General features: G+C 38.5%; 1 protein-coding gene across 1 annotated transcript in view; it reads right to left on the reverse strand.

Moving 5' to 3' along the window:
- The window catches only part of PRKDC (protein kinase, DNA-activated, catalytic subunit), a 242,091-nt gene that overhangs the window by 99,231 nt on the left and 119,277 nt on the right, over window positions 1–23,583 (reverse strand). Inside the window, exons 43-48 of the mRNA XM_059394562.1 lie at window positions 23,114–23,282; window positions 22,847–22,912; window positions 21,726–21,798; window positions 20,318–20,466; window positions 18,796–18,930; window positions 18,499–18,618 (exon numbers count right to left, since the gene is read on the reverse strand). Coding sequence (XP_059250545.1) covers window positions 18,499–18,618; window positions 18,796–18,930; window positions 20,318–20,466; window positions 21,726–21,798; window positions 22,847–22,912; window positions 23,114–23,282 — 712 coding nt within the window. The remainder of the gene's footprint in view (window positions 1–18,498; window positions 18,619–18,795; window positions 18,931–20,317; window positions 20,467–21,725; window positions 21,799–22,846; window positions 22,913–23,113; window positions 23,283–23,583) is intronic.

The following is a 23,583-nucleotide window of genomic DNA, read 5'->3' on the forward strand; positions in this document are numbered from 1 at the left end:
GCTAACATACGAAGGAGGCAAGATGGCAAAGGAGTGCTGGTCCCCTGAATTTAGCTAGGTATCTATCAAACCATTTTGAACACCCACAAAATCTGCCTGAGATATAAGACTATATATCTGGATCTTCACAAGCAGAAAAGTAAATGCTTTTTGCAAGGTAGGAAGTGCAGAGTCATCAATCTGTGGGAAGAGATTAGAAAAAAAACAGAAAGGGGAGGGAGGCTCCATAAGTTGGTTCCTGGAAAGTGATAGAACACCAGAGTGCAAAATCGGAACCCTCAGAAATCTGCTCTAGGCAATGACATCCCTCTCTAAAAGGGGCTCCGGAAATGAAAAGGCAGAATTCTAGGTGAGGCATTGTTGCCTCAGGATTTGAGGAGTCACAGAGTGAAAGCAGGGATCTGAACTGGTAGAGTGCCCAAGCAGTGGAGCAAGGAAGCAGGTTATGGTCAGTGAACCCAGTAGGGGACTCTCAGTTTAGGTTGCCATCAACTGTGAGCTGGACCAGTTGGTAATTGCTCTTGTCCTGAGCAGCCTGAAAAGGACTGGAGCCTGTGCCTATAACTGGACAAAAGCTCACAGGACAGTAGTGGCCCAGACAGGATATTAGGGCAGCACCAAGACATGATCCAGAAGCTTCAAGTGCATGTGCAAACCCCTGGCTGCTTGCGGTTTTAGAGTCACAAAGAGAAGCAGCACTCCTGGGCCCCTGGAACTACCTCTGAGAGAATTGCAGTGGGTGTGTACCATGCGAGGCTACAGTTTTGGGCGCATACAGAAGTGGAGACTGTTTGTTCCAGAAGGTTTATAAAGGAAGACAAGACTGCAATCTTTCTGCTCTGTGCCAGAGGTTTGGGCATAGCCATTTTTGCTCTGATCCTCTGAAGAGATGTGGAAAGCCTCCAGGGGAAAAAAGCCACACAGAAGACCAGTTGCACTGACCCCATCCCCCTGACAGGGAGAAGGACAACTCTGCCGAGGCAGGGATAACTGAGAAACAGAGTATCAGGACTCTCCCCCAGAAGACGGACTAGAAGAACAGGTAGACAACAATCCTACATATCCCACAGACTGTAAAATTCCAATGCCAGGGGATAATTGTATATTGAGCTCCAGGGTGCATCTGGCTTGGGTTGTGGTTGATATTTTGGATTTTTTTGATTTGTCCACCCATGATTCTATGGGCAAATGATCAGAAGGAAGAACTCACCAAAAAAAGAATAAGAGGCAGTATTCACTGCAACAGAGCTAATCAATATGGATATAAGTAAGATGTCAGAGACAGAATTCAGGATAGCAGTTATAAAATTAACAGCTAGGCTTGAAAGAAGTATAAGTGACAATATAGAATCTCTAAGGGTGGAAATGAGATCAATCAGGCTGAACTTAAAAATGCTATGAATAAGATGTAGTCGAAACTGGATACTCTTAACAGCTTGGGTCAATGAGGCAGAAGTGAGAATAAGTGATATAGAAGACAGGCTGAAAGGAAATTAAAGAAAAGAGAGGAAAATAACTCATTACACATGAAGAGAGACTTAAAGAATTTACTGATACACTGAAAAGAACCAGTATCAGATCACTGGGATCCAAGGTGGGAGGGGAAATGGAGAATGAGAAGAGGCTTGAAGATATATTTGAGTAAATCATGCCTGAGAACTTCCCTAAACTGGGAAAGGAAACAAACATTCACATGCAAGAGGCAGAAAGGACCCCTTCCAAAAGCAATAAAAATAGATCAATACCCCCAAAATACAATAGCAAAGCTTGCAAATCAGAAAAAAAGAAGCATTCCTGAAAGCAGCAGGAGGCAGAGATTTTTTTATATATGGAGAGAGGAACATGAGAATAACATCAGACCTATCCACAGAAACCTGGCAAGTCAGAAAGGGCTGGCAAGATATTTTCAGGGTACTAATGAGAAGAACATGCAGCCAAGAATACTTTATCCAGCAAAGCTACCATTCACAACTGAAAGAGAGATAGGGAGTTTCCAGGACAAACAGAAACTAAGAACTGACCCCAAGAACTATTAAGGGGGATTCTGTAAGCAAAGAGAGCACCCAAGAGTAACATAGACCAGAAAGTAATAGAGACAATCTACAGAAACAGGGGATTTATAGGCAATACAATGTCAGTAAATTCATATTTTTCAACAATTACTCTAAATGTACATGGGCTAAATTCTCCAGTAAAAAGACATAGAGTATCAGATTGAATAAAAAAGCAGGGCCATCCACATGCTTTCTACAAGAGACTCATTTTGAACCTAAAGATACCTTCAGATTAAAAGTGAAGAGATGGAGAACTATTTACCATGCTAATGTACCTCAAAGGAGAGCTGGGGTAGCACTCCTCATATCAAGCAAATTAGATTTTATTTTTTATTTATTTTTTTTTTAAAGATTTTATTTATTTATTTGACAGAGAGAAATCACAAGTAGACGGAGAGGCAGGCAGAGAGAGAGAGGAAGGGAAGCAGGCTCCCTGCTGAGCAGAGAGCCCGATGCGGGACTCGATCCCAGGATCCCGAGATCATGACCTGAGCTGAAGGCAGCGGTTTAACCCACTGAGCCACCCAGGCGCCCCGCAAATTAGATTTTAAACCAAAGAATGCAGTATGAGATTTGGAGGGACATTGTTTCATATTTAAAGGACCTATCCAACAAGAAGATCTAACAATTGCAAATATCTAAATCCCCAATGTGTAAGCAGACAATTATATAAACCAATTAATAACCAAAGTAAACACACACATTGATAATAATACATTACTAGTAGGGGACTTTGATACTCCACTCACAGCAGTGGAGAGATTATCTAAGCAGATGATCAAAAAAGAAACGAGAGCTTTGAATGACACCCTGGACCAGATGGACTTCACAGATAGATACAGAACATTCCATCCTAAAACGACAGAATACTAATTCTTCTCAAGTACACAAAGAACTTCCTCCAGAATAGATCACATGCTGGGTCACAAATAAGATCCCAGCTGATACCAAAAAACTGAGATTATTCCATGCATAATGTTTTGAAACTGGACCTCAATCACAAGAAGAAATTTAGAAGGAACACAAACACTTGAAAGTTAAAGAGCATCCTGCTAAAAGAATGAATGGGTCACCCAGGAAATTAAAGAGGTACTCAGATAATTAATTGAAACTAATGATAATGAAAACACATTGGTTTGAAAACCTATGGGATACAGCAAAGGTGGTCCTAAGAGAGAAGTACAAAGCCATCCAAGCCACTCTCAAAAATTGAATCCCTAAAACACAAGCTAACCCTACATTTAAAGACCTGGAGAAAGAACAGCAACTAAAGCCTACACCAAGCAGGGCAAGAGAAATATTAAATATTAGAGCAAAAAATCAATGAAACAGAAATCCAAAAAAAAAGCAGAACAGATCAACAAAACAAGAAGCTGGTTCTCTGAATGAATTAATAAGATTGGTACACCTCTGGCCAGACTTTACCCAAAAGACGGAATAGGGACCCCAATTAGTAAAATCATGAGTCAAAGGGGAGAGACTGACTAATACCAAGGAAACACAGACAATTGTTAGAAATTACTACCAGCAACTATATGCAAACCAATTCAGCAATCTGGAAGAAATGGATGCATTTCCAGAAACTTAAAAACTACTAAGACCGAAACAGGAAGAAACAGACAATGAACAGACCAGACTGAACAGAAAGGAAATTGAAGCAGTAATCAAAAACCTCCCAACAAACAAAAGTCCAGTGCCAGATGGCTTCCCAGGGGAATTTTCTCAAACATTTAAAGACCACCTAATATGTATTCTTCCAAAGCCATTTCAAAAAACAAAATGGAAGGAAAACTTCCAAACTCATTCTTTGAAGCCAGCATTACCCTGATCCCAAAACCAGACAAAGACCCCATCAAAAAGAATAATTACAGACCAATATCCCTGATGAACATGGATGCCAAAATACTCACCGGGATCCTAGCCAGTAGGATCCAATAGTACCTTAAAAGGATTATTCATCACAACCAGCTGGGATTTATTCCGGGGATGTAAGGGTGGTTCAACATTTGCAAATCAATCAACATGATAGAGCACATTAATAAAAAAAAAGACAAGGACCATATAATCCTCTCAATTGATACAGAGAAAGCATTCAACAAAATAGAGCATCCTTTCCTGATTAAAACTGTTCAAAGTATACAGATAGAGGGAACATACCTCCATATCATAAAAGCCATCTGTGAAAAGCCCACAGCGAAAATCATTCTCAATGGGGAAAAACTGAGAACTTTTCCCTTAAGGTTAGGAACGTGGCAGGGATGCCCACTCTCACTACTATCTTTCAACATAATACTGGAAGTCCTACCTCAGCAGTCAGACAACAAAAAGAAATAAAAGGCATTCAAACTGGCAAAGAAGAAAGACTCTCTCTCTTCGCCCGTGACATGACAATTTATGTGGAAAATCCAACAGACTCTACCCCAAACCTAATACCCCCAAACTGCCAGAACCTGTACAGCAATTCAGCAACATGGCAGGATACAAAAATCAATGCACAGCAATCAGTTGCATTTCTACACATTAACAAATGTGAATGAAGAAAGAGAAATTAAAGAATTGATCCTAATCATAATTGTACCAAAAACCATTAGATACTCAAAGGAATAAACTAACAAACGAGGTGAAAGATCTATATTCTAGAGACTACAAAGCACTTATGAAAGAAACAGAGCAAGACACAAAGAGATGGAAAAACATTCCATGCTCATGGATTGGAAGAATAAACACTGTTAAAAGATCTGCTGCCCAGAACAATCTACACATTCAATGCAATCCCTATCAAAATACCATTGGCATTTTTCACAGAGCTGGGACAAACAATCCAAAAATTTATATGGAACTAGAAGGACCCCAAATCTCCAGGAAAATGTTGAAAATCAAAGTTAGATGCATCAAAATTCTGGACTTTGAGCTATATTATAAAACTGTGATCATTAAGACAGCATGGTACTGGCATAAAAACACACACAGATCAATGGAACAGAACACAGAGCCCAGAAATGGATCCTCAATACTGTTGTCAACTAGTCTTCAACAAAGTGGAAAAGAATACTCAATGGAAAAGGTCAGTCTCTTCAATAAATGGTACTGACAAAATTGGACAGCCAAATGCAGAAGAATGAGACTGGACCATTTTCTTATACTATACACAAAGATAAACTCAAAATGGGTGAAAGATCTAAATGTGGAACCGGAATCCATCAAAATTCTAAAGGAGAACACAGGCAGCAAGTTCTCCGACCTTGAACAAAGCAACTTTTAACAAGAAACATCTCTAAAATCAAGGGAAACAAATGCAAAAATGTACTGTGGGGACTTCAACAAGATAAAAAGCTTTTACACAGCAAAGGAAACAATCAACAAAACTAAAAGGCAATCTATGGAATGGGAGAAGGTATTCGCAAATGACATTACACTTAAAGGGCTGGTATCCGAGATCTTTAAAGAACTTATCAAACTCAATGCCCCAAAAACAACCCAGTCAAAAAAAGGGGCAGAAGACATAAACAGACACTTCTCCAAAGAAGACATACAAATGGCCATATGGCCACATATAAACAGACACATGAAAAAATGTTCCACATCACTCAGCATCAGGAAAATACAAATCAAAATCACAATTAGATGCCACCTTATACGAGTCAGAATAGCTAAGATTAACAAGATAGGAGACAACAAATGTTGGTGACGATGTGGATAAAGGGGAACCCTGTTACATTGTCCATGGGAATGCAAGCTGGTACAGCCACTATGGAAAAAAAGTATGAAAGATTCCTCAAGATTTTAAAAATAGAGCTGCCTTATGCCCCAGCAATTGCATTACTGGGTATTTACTCCAAAGAATCAAATGTAATGAAAAGAAGGGGCATATGCACCCCAATGTTCATAGCATCATTGTCCACAACAGACAAACTGTGGAAAGAGCTGAGATGTCCTTCAACAGATGAATGGATAAAGAAGATGTGGTTCATATATACAATGAAATATTACTCAACCATGAGAAAGGATGAATACCCACCATTTGCATTGACATGGATGGAACCAGAGGGGATTATATGCTAAGTGAAATAAGTGAATCAGAGAAACACAATTATCATATTGTTTCACTCATATGTGGAACAAAAGGAAGAGTGCAGAGGACAATAGTAGAAGAGAGGGAAAACTTAACAGGAAGATATCAGAGAGGGAGACAAACAATGAGAGACTCCTGACTCTGGGAAACAAACTGAGGTTTGTGGAAAGAGAGGTAGGTGTGGGGATGCAGTAACTGGGTGATGGGAATTAAAGAAGGCACGTGATATGATAAGCACTGGGTGTTATTATATTCAACTAATGAATCACTGAACATTAAATCAAAAAGTAATGATGTAGTATACCTTGGCTAATTGAATTTAAATTAAAAAAAGATTAAAAAAAGAAACTTACAAATACATGTAATTTATATAAAGATCATTTCTATTTCAATTTAATTTTCAGTTTAAAAATGATAGAAGAATGATGTTGAACAAATAAATATGGTTGGCTTATTTATTAGAGAAAAAAAGTCATGCTCTGTTTCTTTATTATGGATTTTCTTTTTGGTAGATACACATAATTGCAAATAACTGTTTTAAAATATCTTATTTAAACTCAATTTAGGTAGTATATACTATGTTACTTGTGTCCTTTAAATAAATACCTACTAGTGCAATTCCTCAGTCATAGGGTAGTTCTATTTTTAACTTTTTGAGAAAACTGTCTACACCAGTTTGCATTCTCATCAACAGTGTAAGAGGGTTCTTGCTAGGCATCCTAGGTAACATCTGTTGTTGCATTTTTTTTTTTCACGTATCTGTTGGCCATTTGTACATGTTCTTTGGAGAAATGTCTGTTCATGTCTTCTGCTCATTCCTTGACTGGACATTTTGTTTTGGGGGTGTTTAGATTGAAAGTTCTTTACAGATTTTGGGTATTAGCCCTTTATCTATTTTCTGTGAATATCTTCTCGCATTTGGTAAGTGCCTTTCATTGCTGACTGTTTACTTTGCTGTACAAAGCTTTTTATCTTGAAGTCCCAATAGTTGATTTTTGTTTTTGTTTCCCTGGCCTTTGGAGATGTGTTTAGCAAAAAGGTGCTGTGGCCAAGGCCAAAGAGGTTGCTGCCTGTGTTTTCCTCCAGCATTTTGATGGATAACTGACACATAGTTAGGTCTTTCATCCATTTGACTTTATTTTTGTGAATGGTATAAGAAATTGGTCCAGTTTAATTCTTCTGCATGTGGCTGCTCAATTTTCCCAAACCATTGCTGAGACAATCCTTTTTTCTTCAAGTACTCTTTCCTACTTTGTCAAAGAGTAGCTGACCATAGGGTTGAGTGTCCATTTCTAGGTTCTCTGTTCTGTTTAACTGATCTATGGGTCTTTTTTTGTGCCTGTACCATAATGTCTTGATGGTTACAGCTCTGTAATACAGCTTGAAGTTTGGAATTGTGATGCCTCCAGCTTTACTTTTCTTTTTCAACATTCCTTTGGCTGTGTGGGGTGTTCTGTGGTTCCATACAAAATTTAGGATTGTTCCAGCTCTGTGAAAAATGCAAGAATGTATTTTAGTAGAGATTGTACTGAATGTATAGATTGCTCTGGATAGCACTGACATTTTAAAAACATTTGTTCTTCCTATCCATGAACATGGAATGTTGTCCCATTTCTTTGTGTCTGCCTCAATTTGTTTTGTGAGTGTTCTGTAGTTTTTAGAGTACAGATTCTTTATCTCTTTGGTTAGGCTTACTCCTAGGCATCTCACTGGTGTTGATCATGATCTCTCCCCTTTCATTCATGATTTTACTGATTTGAGTCTTCTCTCTTCTTTTTGGTAAGCTCTGGCTAGGGTTTTATTGGTCTAATTAATTCTTTCAATCAGCTCCTAGTTTCATTCATCTGTTCTACTGGTGTTTTTTGTTTTTCTAGATCATTGATTTCTGCTCTAATCTTTATTATTTCTCCTCTTCTGCTGGATCTAGGCTTTATTTGCTGTAATTTTCCCAGTTTCTTTAGGTGTAAGTTTAGGTTGTGCATTTGCGACCTTTATTGTTTCATGAGGAACACCTGTATTGCTACATATTTCTTTTTTAGGACCGCCTTGGCAGCATCCCAGAAGTTAACTGTTGTGTTCCATTTTCATTTTTCTTCCTTGTATGTTTTTACAGTCTTCTTTGATTTCCTAGTTGGCCCATTCCTTCTTTAGTAAGATGTTCTTTAACCTCTCTGTATTTGTGGTCCTTCTGATGTTTTTCTTGTGGTTCACTGCAAGTTTTATGGAATTGTGGCCTAAAAATATGCATGTTATTATCTCAAATCTTTTTGTAACAGTTGAGACCTGATTTGTGATAGTGTGTAACCTATTATGGAGAATGTTCCATGTACACTCAAGAAGAATGTGTATTCTGTTTCTTTAGAATGAAATGCTCTGGATATATGTTATGTCCACCTGGTCCAGTATGTCATTCAAAGCCTTTGTTTCCTTGTTGGTCTTCTGCTTAGATAATCTGTTCATTGTTATCAGTCTCCCACTATTATTGTACTATTACAGAGTTTCCTTAATTTTGTTATTGTTTTATATATTGGCTACTTCCAAGTTAGGGGCATAAATATTTATAATTGTTAGATCTTCCTGTTGGAAAGACCCTTTTATTATGAGATAGTATACTTTATTTCCTATTAATCTTTGGTTTAAAATCTAGTTTGCCTGATATAAGGATGGCTACTTCAGTTTCTTTTTGATGTCTACTGGCATGATAAATGGTGCTTTACCCCCTCACTTTCAATCTATGGGTGTCTTTGGATCTAAAAATGAGTCTCCAGTAGACAGCATATCAATGGGTCTTGTTTTTCTTATCCATTCTGATAACCTATGTCTTTTAATTAGAGCATTTAGTCCATTTACATTCAGAATAATTCTTGAAAGATATGAATTCAGAGCCACTGTATTACCATAAAGTCACATTCCTATACACTGACGCTGTTCCTTTCTGATATTTGTCACTTCTGGGCTGTCTCTTCACTCAAAGAATCCCCTTTAATATTTCTTTCAGAGCTGGTATAGTGTTCACAAATTCCTTTAGTTTCTGTTTGTCATGGAAGGTCTTTATCTCTCCTTCTATTCTGAATGATAGGGTTGCAGGATAAAGTATTCTTGACTGCATGTGGCTGTCCATGGTGCTGCGGTCAAGGCCAAAGCAGCTGCTGTCTGTGTTTTCCTCCAGCATTTTGATGGATAACTGACTCATAGTTAGGTCTTTCCTAACTATGAGTGTATTTTATTTTCCCCATTTTTATTTTTCATCTAGCATGCTGCATATTTTTCACATTTAGCACACTGAATATATCATGGCAGTGCTTCTTGGCCTACCGGGTTTCTGTGGGCTGGTCTGTTACCAGCCTTATACCTCCACACTTGTAGGTTAAGGACCTCTTGTCCCAAGCTGGTCCTTAAACCTTAAGGTTTTATTTATTTATTTGAGAAAGACAGAGCAAGCAAATGAGCAGTAGCAAGAACCAGTGGAGGGAGAGGCAGAGGGAGATGGAGAAGAAGACTCCCTGCTCAGGGCCCAAGCCCAGGACCATAATCTGAGTCGAAGGTAGACACTTAACAGACTGAGGCACCCAGATGCCCAATTTTCTCTTTCTCTTTGTAATTTGTAAATGTCAGTATAATATGTTAGGATGTTGACCTATTTTTGTTAATTTTAAGGGGGAGTTCTCTGTGCTAGAAGGCCTATTTCCTACTCCAGAGTAGGAAAGTCCTCAGGTGTAAGTCATTCAAAAATATCTTCTGCCCAAGAATCAATGAAACAAGATGGAATTGGGAGGGAGACAAACCATAAGTGACTCTTAATCTCACAAAACAAACTGGGGGTAGGGGGTTTGGGGGTAGGGAGTGGGATTATGGACATTGGGGAGGGTATGTGCTTTGGTGAGTGCTGTGAAGTGTGTAAACCTGGTGATTCACAGACCTGTACCCCTGGGGATAAAAATATATGTTTATAAAAAAATAAAAAATTAAAAAAAATATCTTCTGCCCCCTTTTCCCACTCATCTTCTGGGACTCCTATAATACGGGTATTATTTTGCTTTATGGAATCACTGAGCTTCCTCAGACTACCTTCTTTATCAATAGGTTTCATTCCCTCTTTTCAGTTTCCTTACCTTCTATCGTTTTATCTTCTGTATCACTGATTCACTCTTCTGCTTTAACCATCTTTGCTTTTTAGCCTCCATTTGGAAATGCATCTTGGTTACAGCATTTTTAATTTTGACCTGACTAGATTTAAGTTCTTTTATCTCTATAATAAAAGATTATATAGTGTCTTTAATACTTACTTCAAGCCCAGCTAGTATCTTTAAATCATTGTTTTAAATTATAGTTCAGACATCTTGGTTATATCCATATTGATTAAATTCCTGGCAGTGAGTACTACCTTCTGTTCTTTCTTTGGTGGTGAATTTCTCTGTCTTATTTTGTCCAGAAAAAAAAAAAAAAAAAAAAGAAGGAGGAAAAACAACAGTAATAAAGACAACAGAAAATACAAAAAACAAAAAACAAAAAACAAACTAAACAAAACATAAAAGTAGATCCTGGCTGTGTTTTCGTCTTGTTAAAAGAAACTTGATCCAAAAGAAATAGAAAGAAAGGAAGGAAGGAAGAAAGAAAGATAATATTTTAATTATAAAATAAAATACAATTAAAGAAAATAATATATATATAAAGAATATATGTAGAAAAAAATTTAAATTTAAATTTAAAAGAGTAAGAAAAGGTTTGGAAAAATAAGAAAACAACAAAAAGGAACACCAAAAGACTAATGAATAAAAATATAAAGAGGTTGAGGAGTCAAGATGGCAGAGAAGTAGCAGGCTGAGACTACTTCAGCTAGCAGGAGATCAGCTAGATAGCTTATCTAAAGATTGCAACACATACAAATCCAATGGCAGATCGAAGAGAAGAAGAACAGCAATTCTAGAAACAGAAAATCAACCACTTTCTGAAAGGTAGGACTGGCAGAGAAGTGAATCCAAAGCGAGGGGAAGATAGACCGCGGGGCGAGGGGCCAGCTCCCGGCAAGCGGCGGAGCAACGGAGCACAAAATCAAGACTTTTAAAAGTCTGTTTCTCTGAGGGACATCGCTCCAGAGGCTAACCGGGGTGAGGCCAATGCAAGGTCAGCGTGGCCTCAGGTCCCGCAGGGTCACAGAAGGACTGGGGGAGTCTGAGAGTCGCAGAGCTTACAGGTATTAGATCAGGGAAGCTGGCTACAGAGACAGAGCTGAGGAGTGAACTCTCAGCTCGGGGTTACCTTGAACCGGTCACAGCCTTGGTGAGCTAGGAGTGCCGCCGGAGGCCAGGCGGACAGGAGTAATTGGGCACTATTCTCTGAGGGCGCACTGAGTCGGCTCCGGGCTCTTGGCTCCTCCAGACCGGAGATCGGGAGGCCGCCATTTTCATTCCCATCCTCTGGAACTCTACAGAAAGCGCTCAGGGGACAAAAGCTCCCAAAAGCAAAACCAAGAGGATTACTGAGCCCGGCCCCTGGTAAGGGCGGTACAATTCCTCCTGGGGCAAAGACACTTGCGAATCACTACAACAGGCCCCTCCCCCAGAGATAAACAAGAAATCCAGTCAGGACCAAGTTCAACTACCAAAGAGTGCAGTTTCAATACCAGGGAGAGCACGGAATTCGAGAGGAAGAGAAGGCAAAGAATGGAACTCTTGGCATTCTCCCCATGATTCTTTAGTCTGGCAGTTTAATTTTTTCTTGTTTTTCAATTTTTTTTCCTCTTCTTCTGCTAAATTTTTTTACCCTTTTCTTTTTTCACTTTTTTGACGAGTTTACCTAATATATTTATTTTTTTCTTTTAAATATTTTTTTCTTTATTCGTTTTCTTTTTTAAATTCTTTTCATTTTTTTTTTCTTCTTTCTGAACCTCTTTTTACCCCCTTTCTCCCCGCTCACCATTTGGGATCTCTTCTGATTTGGTTAAAGCATATTTTCCTGGGGTTGTTGCCACCCTTTTAGTATTTTATTTTCTCCTTCATATACTCTTATCTAGACAAAATGACAAGGCAGAAAAATTCACCTCAAAAAAAAGAACAAGAGGCAGTACCTAAGGCGAGGGACCTAATCAATACAGACATTGTTAATATGTTAGATCTAGAGTATGGAACAACGATTCTCAAGGTTCTAGCCAGGCTCGAAAAAGGCATGGAAGATATTAGGGAAACCCTCTTGGGAGATATAAAAACCCTTTCTGGAGAAATAAAAGAACTAAAATCTAACCAAGTTGAAATCAAAAAAGCTATTAATGAGGTGCAATAAAAAATGGAGGCTCTCACTGCTAGGGAAAATGAGGTATAAGAAAGAAATAGTGATATAGAAGACAAAATGACAGAGAATAAAGAAGCTGAGCAAAAGAGGGATAAACAGCTACTGGACCACGAGGGGAGAATTCGAGAGATAAGTGACACCATAAGACGAAACAACTTTAGAATAATTGGAATTCCAGAAGAAGAGAGAGGGGAGCAGAAGGTATATTGGAGAGAATTATTGGAGAGAATTTCCCCAATATGGCAAAGGGAATAGGCATCAAAATCCAGGAGATGCAGAGAACCCCCCTCAAAATCAGTAAGAATTGACCCACACCCTGTCATCTAATAGTAAAACTTACAAATCTTAGTGACAAAGAGAAAATCCTGAAAGCAGCTTGGAAAAAGAAGTGTATAACATACAATGGCAAAAATAATAGATTGGCAGCAGACTTATCCACAGAGACCTGGCAGGCCAGAAAGAGCTGGCATGATATTTTCAGAGCACTAAACGAGAAAAACATGCAGCCAAGAATACTATATCCAGCTAGGCTATCATTGAAAATAGAAGGAGAGATTAAAAGCTTCCAGGACAAACAACAACTGAAAGAATTTGCAAACACCAAACCAGCTCTACAGGAAATATTGAAAGGGGTCCTCTAAGCAAAGAGAGAGCCTAAAGTAGATCAGAAAGGAACAGAGACAAAATACAGTAACAGTCACTTTACAGGCAAAACAATGGCACTAAATTCATATTTTTCAATAGTTACCTTGAATGTTAATGGGCTAAATGCCCCAATCAAAAGACACAGGGTATCAGAATGGATAAAAAAACAAAACCCATCTATATGTTGCCTACAAGAAACTCATTTTAAACCCGAAGACAGTTCCAGATTTAAAGTGAGGGGGTGGAAATGAATTTACCATGCTAATGGACATCAGAAAAAAGCAGGAATGGCAATCCTTACATCAGATCAATTAGATTTTTAAGCCAAAGACTATAATAAGAGATGAGGAAAGACACTATATCATACTCAAAGGGTCTGTCCAACAAGAAGATCTAACAATTTTAAATATCTATGCCCCTAACGTGGGAGCAGCTAACTATATAAACCAATTAATAACAAAATCAAAGAAACACATCAACAATAATACAATAATAGTAGGGGACTTTAACTCTCCCCTCACTGAAATGGACAGATCATTCAAGCAAAAGATCAACAAGGAAATAAAGGCCTTAAATGACACACTGGACCAGATGGACATCACAGATATATTCAGAACATTTCATCCCAAAGCAGAAGAATACACATTCTTCTCTAGTGCACATGGAACATTCTCCAGAATAGATCACATCCTTGGTCCTAAATCAGGCCTCAACCGGTATCAAAAGATTGGGATCATTCCCTGAATATTTTCAGACCACAATGCTCTGAAGCTAGAAGGCAATCACAAGAGGAAATGTGGAAAGAACCCAAATACATGGAGACTAAACAGCATCCTCCTAAAGAATGAATGGGTCAACCAGGAAATTCAAGAAGAATTGAAAAAATTCATGGAAACAAATGATAATGAAAACAAAACACTTCAAAATCTGTGGGACACAACAAAGGCAGTCCTGAGAGGAAAATATAAAGCGGTTCAATCCTTTCTCAAGAAACAAGAAAGGTCTCAAGTACACAACCTAACCCTACACCTAAAGAAGCTGGAGAAAGAACACCAAAGAAACCCTAAACCCAGCAGGAGAAATCATTTAGATCAGAGCAGAAATCAATAAAATAGAAACCAAAAAACAATAGAAATCAATGAAAATAGGAGCTGGTTCTTTGAAAGAATTAATAATATTGATAAACCCCTGGCCAGAATTATCAAAAATAAAAGAGAAAGGACCCAAATAAATAAAATCATAAATGAAAGGGTAGAGATCACAACTAACACCAAAGACATACAGATAATTATGAGAACATACTATGAGCAACTCTACACCAACAAATTTGACAATCTGGAAGAAATGGATGCATTCCTAGAGACATATAAACTACCACAACTGAACCAGGAAGAAATAGAAAGCCTGAACAGACCCATAACCAGTAAGGAGATTGAAACAGTCATCAAAAATTTCCAAACAAACAAAAGCCCTGGGCCAGATGGCTTCCCGGGGGAATTCTACCAAACATTTAAAGAGGAACTAATTCCTATTCTCCTGAATCTGTTCCAAAAAATAGAAATGGAAGGAAAACTTCCAAACTCATTTTATGAGGCCAGCATCAAGGTGTTCATCAAGGTTATTGGTCTGTAGTTCTCTTTTTTGGTGGGATCCTTGTCCAAAACCAGACAAGGATCCCACCAAAAAAGAGAACTACAGACCAATATCTTTGATGAACACAGATGCGAAAATTCTCACCAAAATATTAGCCAATAGGATTCACCAGTACATTAAAAGGATTATGCACCACAACCAAGTGGGCTTTATTCCAGGGCTCCAAGGTTGGTTCAACATCCGCAAATCAATTAATGTGATACAGCACATTAATAAAAGAAAGAACAAGAACCATATGATAATCTCAATAGATGCGGAAAATGCATTTGACAAAGTACAGCATCCCTTCCTGATTAAAACTCTTCAAAGTGCAGGGATAGAGGGCACATACCTCAATATCATCAAAGCCATCTATGAAAAACCCACTGCAAATATCATTCTCAATGGAGAAAAACTGAAAGCTTTTCCGCTAAGGTCAGGAACACTGCAGGGATGTCCATTATCACCACTGCTATTCAACATCGTACTAGAAGTCCTAGCCTCAGCAATCAAGACAACAAAAGGAAATTAAGGGCATCCAAAACGGCAAAGAAGAAGTCAAACTATCACTCTTCGCAGATGATATGATACTATATGTGGAAAACCCAAAAGACTCCACTCCAAAACTGCTAGAACTTGTACAGGAATTCAGTAAAGTGTCAGGATATAAAATCAATGCACAGAAATCAGTTGCATTTCTCTACACCAACAACAAGACAAAAGAAACAAATCAAGGAGTCAATCCCATTTACAATTGCACCCAAAACTATAAGATACCTAGGAATAAACCTAACCAAAGAGGCACAGAATCTATACTCAGAAAACTATAAAGTACTCATGAAAGAAATTGAGGAAGACACAAAGAAATGGAAAAATGTTCCATGCTCCTGGATTGGAAGAATAAATATTGTGAAAATGTCTATGCTACCTAAAGCAATCTATACATTTAATGCAATTCCAATCAAAGTACCATCCATTTTCTTCAATGAAATGGAACAAATAATCCTATAATTTATAGGGAACTAGAAAAGACCTCGAATAGCCAAAGGAATATTGAAAAAGAAAGCCAAAGTTGGTGGCATCACAATTCCAGACTTCAAGTTCTATTTCAAAGCTGTCATCATCAAGACAGCATGGTACTGGCACAAAAACAGACACATAGATCAATGGAACAGAATAGAGAGCCCAGAAATAGACCCTCAAGTCTATGGTCAACTAAGCTTCAACAAAGCAGGAAAGAATGTCCAATGGATAAAAGACAGCCTCTTCAATAAATGGTCTAGGGAAAATTGGACGGCCACATGTAGAAAAATGAAATTGGACCGTTTCCTTACACCACACAAGAAAATAGACTCAAAGTGGATGAAGGACCTCAATGTGAGAAAGGAATCCATCCAAATCCTTGAGGAGAACACAGGCAGCAACCTCTTCGACCTCAGCCGCAGCCACGTCTTCCTAGGAACATCGCCAAAGGTAAGGGAAGCGAGGGCAAAAATGAACTATTGGGATTTTATCAAGATCAAAAGCTTTTGCACAGCAAAGGAAACAGTTAACAAAACCAAAAGACAACTGACAGAATGGGAGAAGATATTTGCAAACGACATATCAGATAACGGGCTAGCGTCCAAAATCTATAAAGAACTTAGCAAACTCAACACCCAAAGAACAAATAATCCAATCAAGAAATGGGCAGAAGACATGAACAGACATTTCTGCAAAGAAGACATCCAGATGGCCAACAGACGCATGAAAAAGTGTTCCATATCACTCGGCATCAGGGAAATACAAATCAAAACCACAATGAGAGACCACCTCACACCAGTCAGAATGGCTAAAATGAACAAGTCAGGAAATGACAGATGCTGGCGAGGATTCCGAGAGAGGGGATCCCTCCTACATTGTTGGTGGGAACCACTCTGGAAAACAGAATGGAGATTCCTCAAAAAGTTGAAAATAGAGCTACCTTATGACCCAGCAATTGCACTACTGGGTATTTACCCTAAAGATACAACCGTAGTGATCCAAAGGGGCACATGCACCTGAATGTTTATAGCAGCAATGTCTACAATAGCCAAACTATGGAAAGAACCTAGATGTCCATCAACAGATGAAGGGATCAAGAAGATGTGGTATATATACACAATGGAATACCATGCAGCCATCCAAAGAAATGAAATCTTGCCATCTAAAGAAATGAAATCTTGCCATCTGTGACAACATGAATGGAACTAGAGGGTATCATGCTTAGCGAAATAAGTCAATGAGAGAAAGACAACTATTATATGATCTCCCTGATATGAGGAAGTGGAGATGCAACATGGGGGGTTAAGGGGGTAGGAGAAGAATAAATGAAACAAGATGGGACTGGGAGGGAGACAAACCATAAGTGACTCTTAATCTCACAGAACAAACTGAGGGTTGGTGGGGGGAGGGGGGTTGAGAGAAGGGGGTGGGATTATGGACATTGGGGAGGGTATGTTCTATGGTGAGTGCTGTGAAATGTGTAAACCTGGCAATACACAGACCTGTACTCCTGGGGATAAAAATATATGTTTATAAAAAATTTAAAAATTAAAAAAAATATATATATATAAAGAATGATATAGTGTCTATCCCAAGAGATGGACCTTTACAGCCCCCTATGATCAATAAACTTGGTGAGAGCAAGTTGTTTCTGTTGGTCTTCTGGGGCGGGGCGGTGGTGCTTGTTGCACTGATTCTCAGGTGGATTTGCCTTAGTGGAAAAACTGCCTCCAATAAGCAGAGGTGGGGGCTTGTTGTAAGCAGCTCCGACTCCACTAGGTGACACTGTTTTGTTCCCTGAAGGCTTTCAGACTGCTCTGCTGGGCAGGATGAATAAGGTGAGGTCCCCCACTCTTCAGTAAGCCCTCACAGAAAAACAATCAATCAGTCTTTTCTCCCCAGTTTCCAAGACAACTCTGTCACCTGGCCTGTGACCATGCATTTTTATCTTAGGCACATGACTGAGTTTTAAAACTCTAAATTTTAGGGACTCCTGTGGGGCAGACCCATGTTGTTCCTCCTAAGGAAGGGGGAGGCTCTCACCACATTTCTGCCTTTTGCTGGACCCCTCCTAGAAAAGTGGCTGCATTACTGCTACACAATTTATGGCAACACAGAGCAGAAAGCTGGCACCTAAACTCACTAAGTTGGCTTCCCTGATCCTACACCTGGGAACTCTGCCACACACTAGCACCACCTGCTCTTGAGACCCCAGGGATCCTGGGCCATACTGTCGCACCCAGGATTCTGCCCTGCTTTGCTACCTGAGCATCTTTACGCCAGGAACATCCCCCACTGTAGGAGACTTCCAAAAGTTTGATTTTGCACTCCATTGCTTATATTTTATGGTATCCTCTTTAAGTAGGCTCTCACCCCTCAGCTGTTACCTCAGTTATATCACACTGGATTCAAGTCTCTGCACCTCCTACCTTCCAAAGTGTGATCATTTTGTTTTAAAGGATTTTATTTATTTGAGAGAGAGGAAGAGAGTGAACATAAGCAAGGAGCTTGGAGCAATGAGCAAGGAGCCTGATGAGGGAATCAATCCCAGCATCCCAGGATCATGAGCTGAGCCCAAAGCAGGTACTTAATTGATTGAGCCTGTGTCATTTTCATACTGGTAAACCTGCAGCATTTGTTTTCTCAGATCTTTTACTGATTTCTTGGGTGTTCAGAATGACTTGATACCTAGTTGTATTCAACGGACAAGAAAATAGTGTCCCCTTATTCCTCCAGCATCCTACTAATTGCAAAGAATTTTTAAGTAAATAATAAATTACTCACTTCTTCCGTATTAATAACAAGCTTGGCTAAGAAGAGACGGATATTTAATGATATCGATGGATTTCCTAGTTTGTCGTGAAGAAATTTCATCCATGGAGGAAGATTTCTTGGCACTGAGCCCTGAAATGATACATCAAGATTACCTTAAAAAGCAGAAGAAACTTCACATTTTGATAATATGAGATGACATGAGAAACAAAAAAATGTTTATTAGATATAGAATTTGGCATTAGATATTAAGTGTTTGTTCTACGATACCAATAAACAGTATTAAATTCAAGATTAGCAGAAACAAACCTCTTCTTTAAGTAGTATCTGATTTCTGTGCATGTGCTTAATCAGCGTTGTCATGGTTGCCATACATTCATGCTGATTGAGTTCATCCATCTCTAACTCTAGGACAGCATCTTGGACCAGGGGGTCTTTACGCTCCTAGGAAAAGGGAAGAATCTAATGATGCAGAGTACATTGCTAAAATTTTAGTGTATATGATATTCTGACTTTTGAGGCAATATCATAAAACACACCCTTAGGTAACAATGACAAATTGATAATAATATCAAATACATCTGTTGGGTTTTCTTATTAAACAACTTAAAAAAACAAAAAACAAAAAACAAACCTAGGACCTTATGTCTTCCTTACATTCTAGATACATATTTTCCCTCTGATCTCTATATACATGCTCACTCCCTCTGGGGTCATACATAGTTCATAGCATCCATGTGGACACATGCTGCTTTGTACAGACACTAAGATCTTTTCCAAATGTTTGTGTCTTGGGAGGCCCCAGAACTCTGAACACCTTGAGAACAACAGTTTCCATGATTCTTAGTTGCCACATTATGCAGAAAGTGGAGCTACTGAAACACAACTATAAGATAAATTTTTACCTATTTTTTTCTTAGTAAACTAAAAATGAGTTTTTCTCTGAAAAACTTTGTAAAATCCTTAATTTGCCTTAAAATTTTAATCCGTAAAAGAATAAAACTTTTAAGCCATTGTTGATCCTAAAATTCTTAGAAATTATAGCAAAGGTAATCATTTTTTTAAGTGTAATAATGAACTGAAGTTTTACAAACATGTATAGTAAACTGTACACACGCAGAGTGGAACAATTTATCTGGATTCTTTCCCAGCACAGATCAGGCCCCACTCCAGGATAGCACAGGAGAGAATCAGTGTTTAGAGGATAGCAGAGGGGTTGAGGGAAAGAAGAGGTGACTCAGTGCATGTCAAAGGAACCAGAAAGGGAAAAACTTGAATGAAACCTGGAAGGGAATCAGATATATCTGTGGAGCTCATGGTTTTACACACGTGTGTGCCTCTGAAAATGCAGAGATATGCGTCTATGTAGATGTTTCCTATCTCAGTTCGTGGGGTTAAGCTATCATTTGTGAACACAGATTCATTCAATTATCTCAGTTTGTAACATCAAATATTTGAGGAACTTCCTCATTTTCTTCAGAGGACAATGCAACAGTCACATCAGTATGGCCCCTGAGTCTCTAAGATAACTGAGGTAACTAAGAGAGTTACCTTTCTCACTGGAGACCCTTAAATGCAGTTCTGATTTGAAACACTAATTTCACAGAGACTGGCAAATGTGAATCAGCCCTTGGGAGAGAGCCTTCTTTCCTCCTTTCATCCTACTGATGAAATCCAATTGCTTATAAGATGGAAGGCTGGGCCTTAGATCCTGGAAAATTCTCCAAAGGCTATTGCCGGACTACCCACAGAGAACTGGCTTCCCCTAACAATGAAGCTCCCCTTTCTTTACAAACGCCAACATATTTTTTAATATTCAAAATGTGATCACCCGTCTCAGAAAATGACCAGGGGTAGATTTAGGGTCTTGGGAACTGTATGAATAGCTTTGAACTCCAGTTGAGAAATCAAATTGACTCATTTCCTCACTCAGGCTGCTGTCTGCCAAATATGACAAGGAAGATAGATAATGAGGACCTCCTGAAATATAAAGGAAAAAATACATTTATTCAAACTGGTAAAAAAATGTATTTCTTTAAGCTCAAATGATACTAAAATTAAAAGGCATTGTTACTAAGGCTTTTATCTATCCTATGATTCTCACAGATTATCCAGATTAATAAACCAAAAAAAAAAAATGGGGAAAGACCTTTAATTTTGTCATTATTGAGCAATTATCCTCTACTGTCACAGACAGAAAATATATTACACAGACAGTAATAGAATCTCCTTGCATTTAAAATTTTGATGGGATACACCTTGCACATAAGATACTACTAAAAAACTACTAAAAAACAAATAATCCACATATATAAGAAATTTATAAAACTGTTCAAATTTTATCCTTAAGGGAAAAAAAGCTATGAAGAAAAATTAAGCAAAATACTAAAACAAGGAGCATGTAGACCAAGAGCGTGTTTATTTTAAATAGCAAAGCCAGGGAGAACTTCCTTCAAAGGTTAGTATTAAACAAAACACTGGTATCTGGGACTAAGATTATTCTAGACTCAGGAAACATCACCAGCAAATGCACTGTGGCCAAAGTGAGCCTGATGCCTATAAGCATAGGCAGGGGAACAGTGCTGCTAGAGCAGAGTAAGCAAGGAGAGTGGCAGGGAGGCAGTCCGCAGATCAAGGGCCTTAGGTAGCTCTATCCTCAGGGAGGTGGGAGCTGATGCGAGGTTTGGAGCACAGGAGTGGCAGGAAGGGACTTACATTTTAACATAGGTTTCTGAATATATTTAAATAAAATACAAACATAATCCATATGCCAATGAATGACTATGAACTGATCTTGTACTTTTTAAAAAAGCATACGATTTCTCAGCCTTCTTTGGTCATTCTGAGATCTTTCTATGTAGTTAAATTTTAGCTAATTGAATTTTTTAAAAAATACAATTCTAGGGGCGCCTGGGTGGCTCAGTTGGTTGGACGACTGCCTTCGGCTCAGGTCATGATCCTGGAGTCCCGGGATCGAGTCCCGCATCGGGCTCCCAGCTCCATGGGAAGTCTGCTTCTCTCTCTGACCTTCTCCTCGTTCATGTTCTCTCTCACTGTCTCTCTCTCAAAATAAATAAATAAAATCTTACAAAAAAAAATACAATTCTATTTGTAACTTAAAACCTTTTCAAACTCAATTTCAATGTTTTTGGATATTTAAAATATTTTTATTTACATAACAAATGCCACTTGTTACATAACAAATTAGAAACTTTCTCATCATTTTGAAAACATCCTACCTGAATCCCCATTTGTGGCTTCCCTGGCTTCTTTCCTAATATCAATGTATTTTTTCTTTCTTTCCATAGGAACCTATTAGGCAAAACAAACACACAACTTAAAACTTTTTAGAATCATGATCACACACTTTCAATTTTAGTAGCAATTTGGCAAAAAATAAATTAATCTTTAAACAAGACTTTTATCAAATTTCAAATCACCAAAAAATATTCATAAACAAAGACAGGTGAGTACCCTTAAGAAATGCTTTTCCCACAGAGAACCTCACTGAGGCATCTGCCTCCCCTCTGTGCTCTGGGACCCAGTGCGGGCTAAGCTCTGACAGCCACATGCCCAGATTACCAATAGTCTGTACTTGATCTATAGGCCTCAGTTTCCTCACCTATACAGTTATGGTATATCATAGACCTTACAGTGCTATTGTAAAGTTCAGAAGTAACATACAGCAAGTGAGCGCATATTTTTGTTGTTGCTCTTTGAACATATACCTTGAAAAAAGTTCCTAGTCTTGTTCCCAAAGGGCAAAAGGCAGGAAGCAATCATTTACATGAACTCATGAACCACTCAGACATAGTGAGGTCAGCAGCCATGCATACTAACATGAGTGACAGCTCCTGACCTAGACCATGGTGTACAAGCTCCCACCAATCTCTGAGGCTGGCATGTCAAACTTAGCTTGACTAAAATCAAGCTTGTCACATTTACCACAGCAAGTTTTCCAATTATTCCCATGATTTCTAATCACAGCACCCCATTATCCTGCCAAATCACCCAAGCAGGGCCACAGCATCATAATTCTATATCTGGAGGGGTCTTGATTTCACTGACCAGAGGAATTTACTAAGCAAACAACTTCTGGGATATGTCATAACAGCTCCTTTTATTGCCATTTTCTATCTTTTACTAGTTAAGAAAAGGAAAAATCAAGTTATGACCTTTTTTTTTTTACAATTGCCTGAGATTGGACCTCAGGTTAAACTACATTAAACTGCCAGATTTTATAGTTCAAAGCAAACTTAGATATTGAGATTAACATGTTCAACATATATATATTTTTTTTTTCTGTAAGCAATTGGTAAGCTTTTTAAACTCAGGAACACCATTGAAAATTTTCACTCACCTCAACTTCTATAGGAAATGTATAGCAGCGCTTCAGGTCAATCAGATTTTCCAAAATAAGCAAGTTCTGTAAATCCAAAGAGTCATATAAACATATCTGAATAGTGGAGAGCCTTACTGCTGATGCTACTTATATACACACCCACACACTCAGAACTTCAAGAACTACATCTTTAATATTATAAGAATGTGCAAATTATTATATAATTTTAATTTATATAATCTAACATGAAATCCTACAGCAACAGTGAAAATTTCAGAAGTCTACCTTTTCAGGTTTTTCACTAAAGAGAAAACCTTGGTAAAATTTTAATTCAGTGAAGACACAGCAGATAACAGAAATGGCACAGTTGTACGCAGCACAGTGGTAAAGTCTTCTCCTCTCCAGCAACTGATTCTCACCCGCCATGTTCTCTGTAAATGCATCATAGCACAATCTGCAGAGTAGATCCAGGTTAAAAATTAATTCATATAACAGGGAAATCATTGCTCAAGCCCCCAAATGCCAGACAATAGTATCTCAATTCAGTTCAGCCTTTTCTGAATAGTATAGTACCATGTTTGTGTATAGTATAGTACCAGGTACTAGAAAGACAAGCAAGTCATTGAACCTATGCCCATCACAAGGCAAAGGCAGTGTCCAGGGATCTCACCACACTGTGGTAAGCATAGCAACAGCAACCAGCACAATAAGAGGTGGAAGCAAGGAGGATGGACAGTAACCCAGGTGAAGGAGCT

The sequence above is a fragment of the Mustela nigripes genome, chromosome 3 (assembly GCF_022355385.1).
Source record: "Mustela nigripes isolate SB6536 chromosome 3, MUSNIG.SB6536, whole genome shotgun sequence".
In the NCBI taxonomy this organism is placed as follows: Eukaryota; Metazoa; Chordata; class Mammalia; order Carnivora; family Mustelidae; genus Mustela; species Mustela nigripes.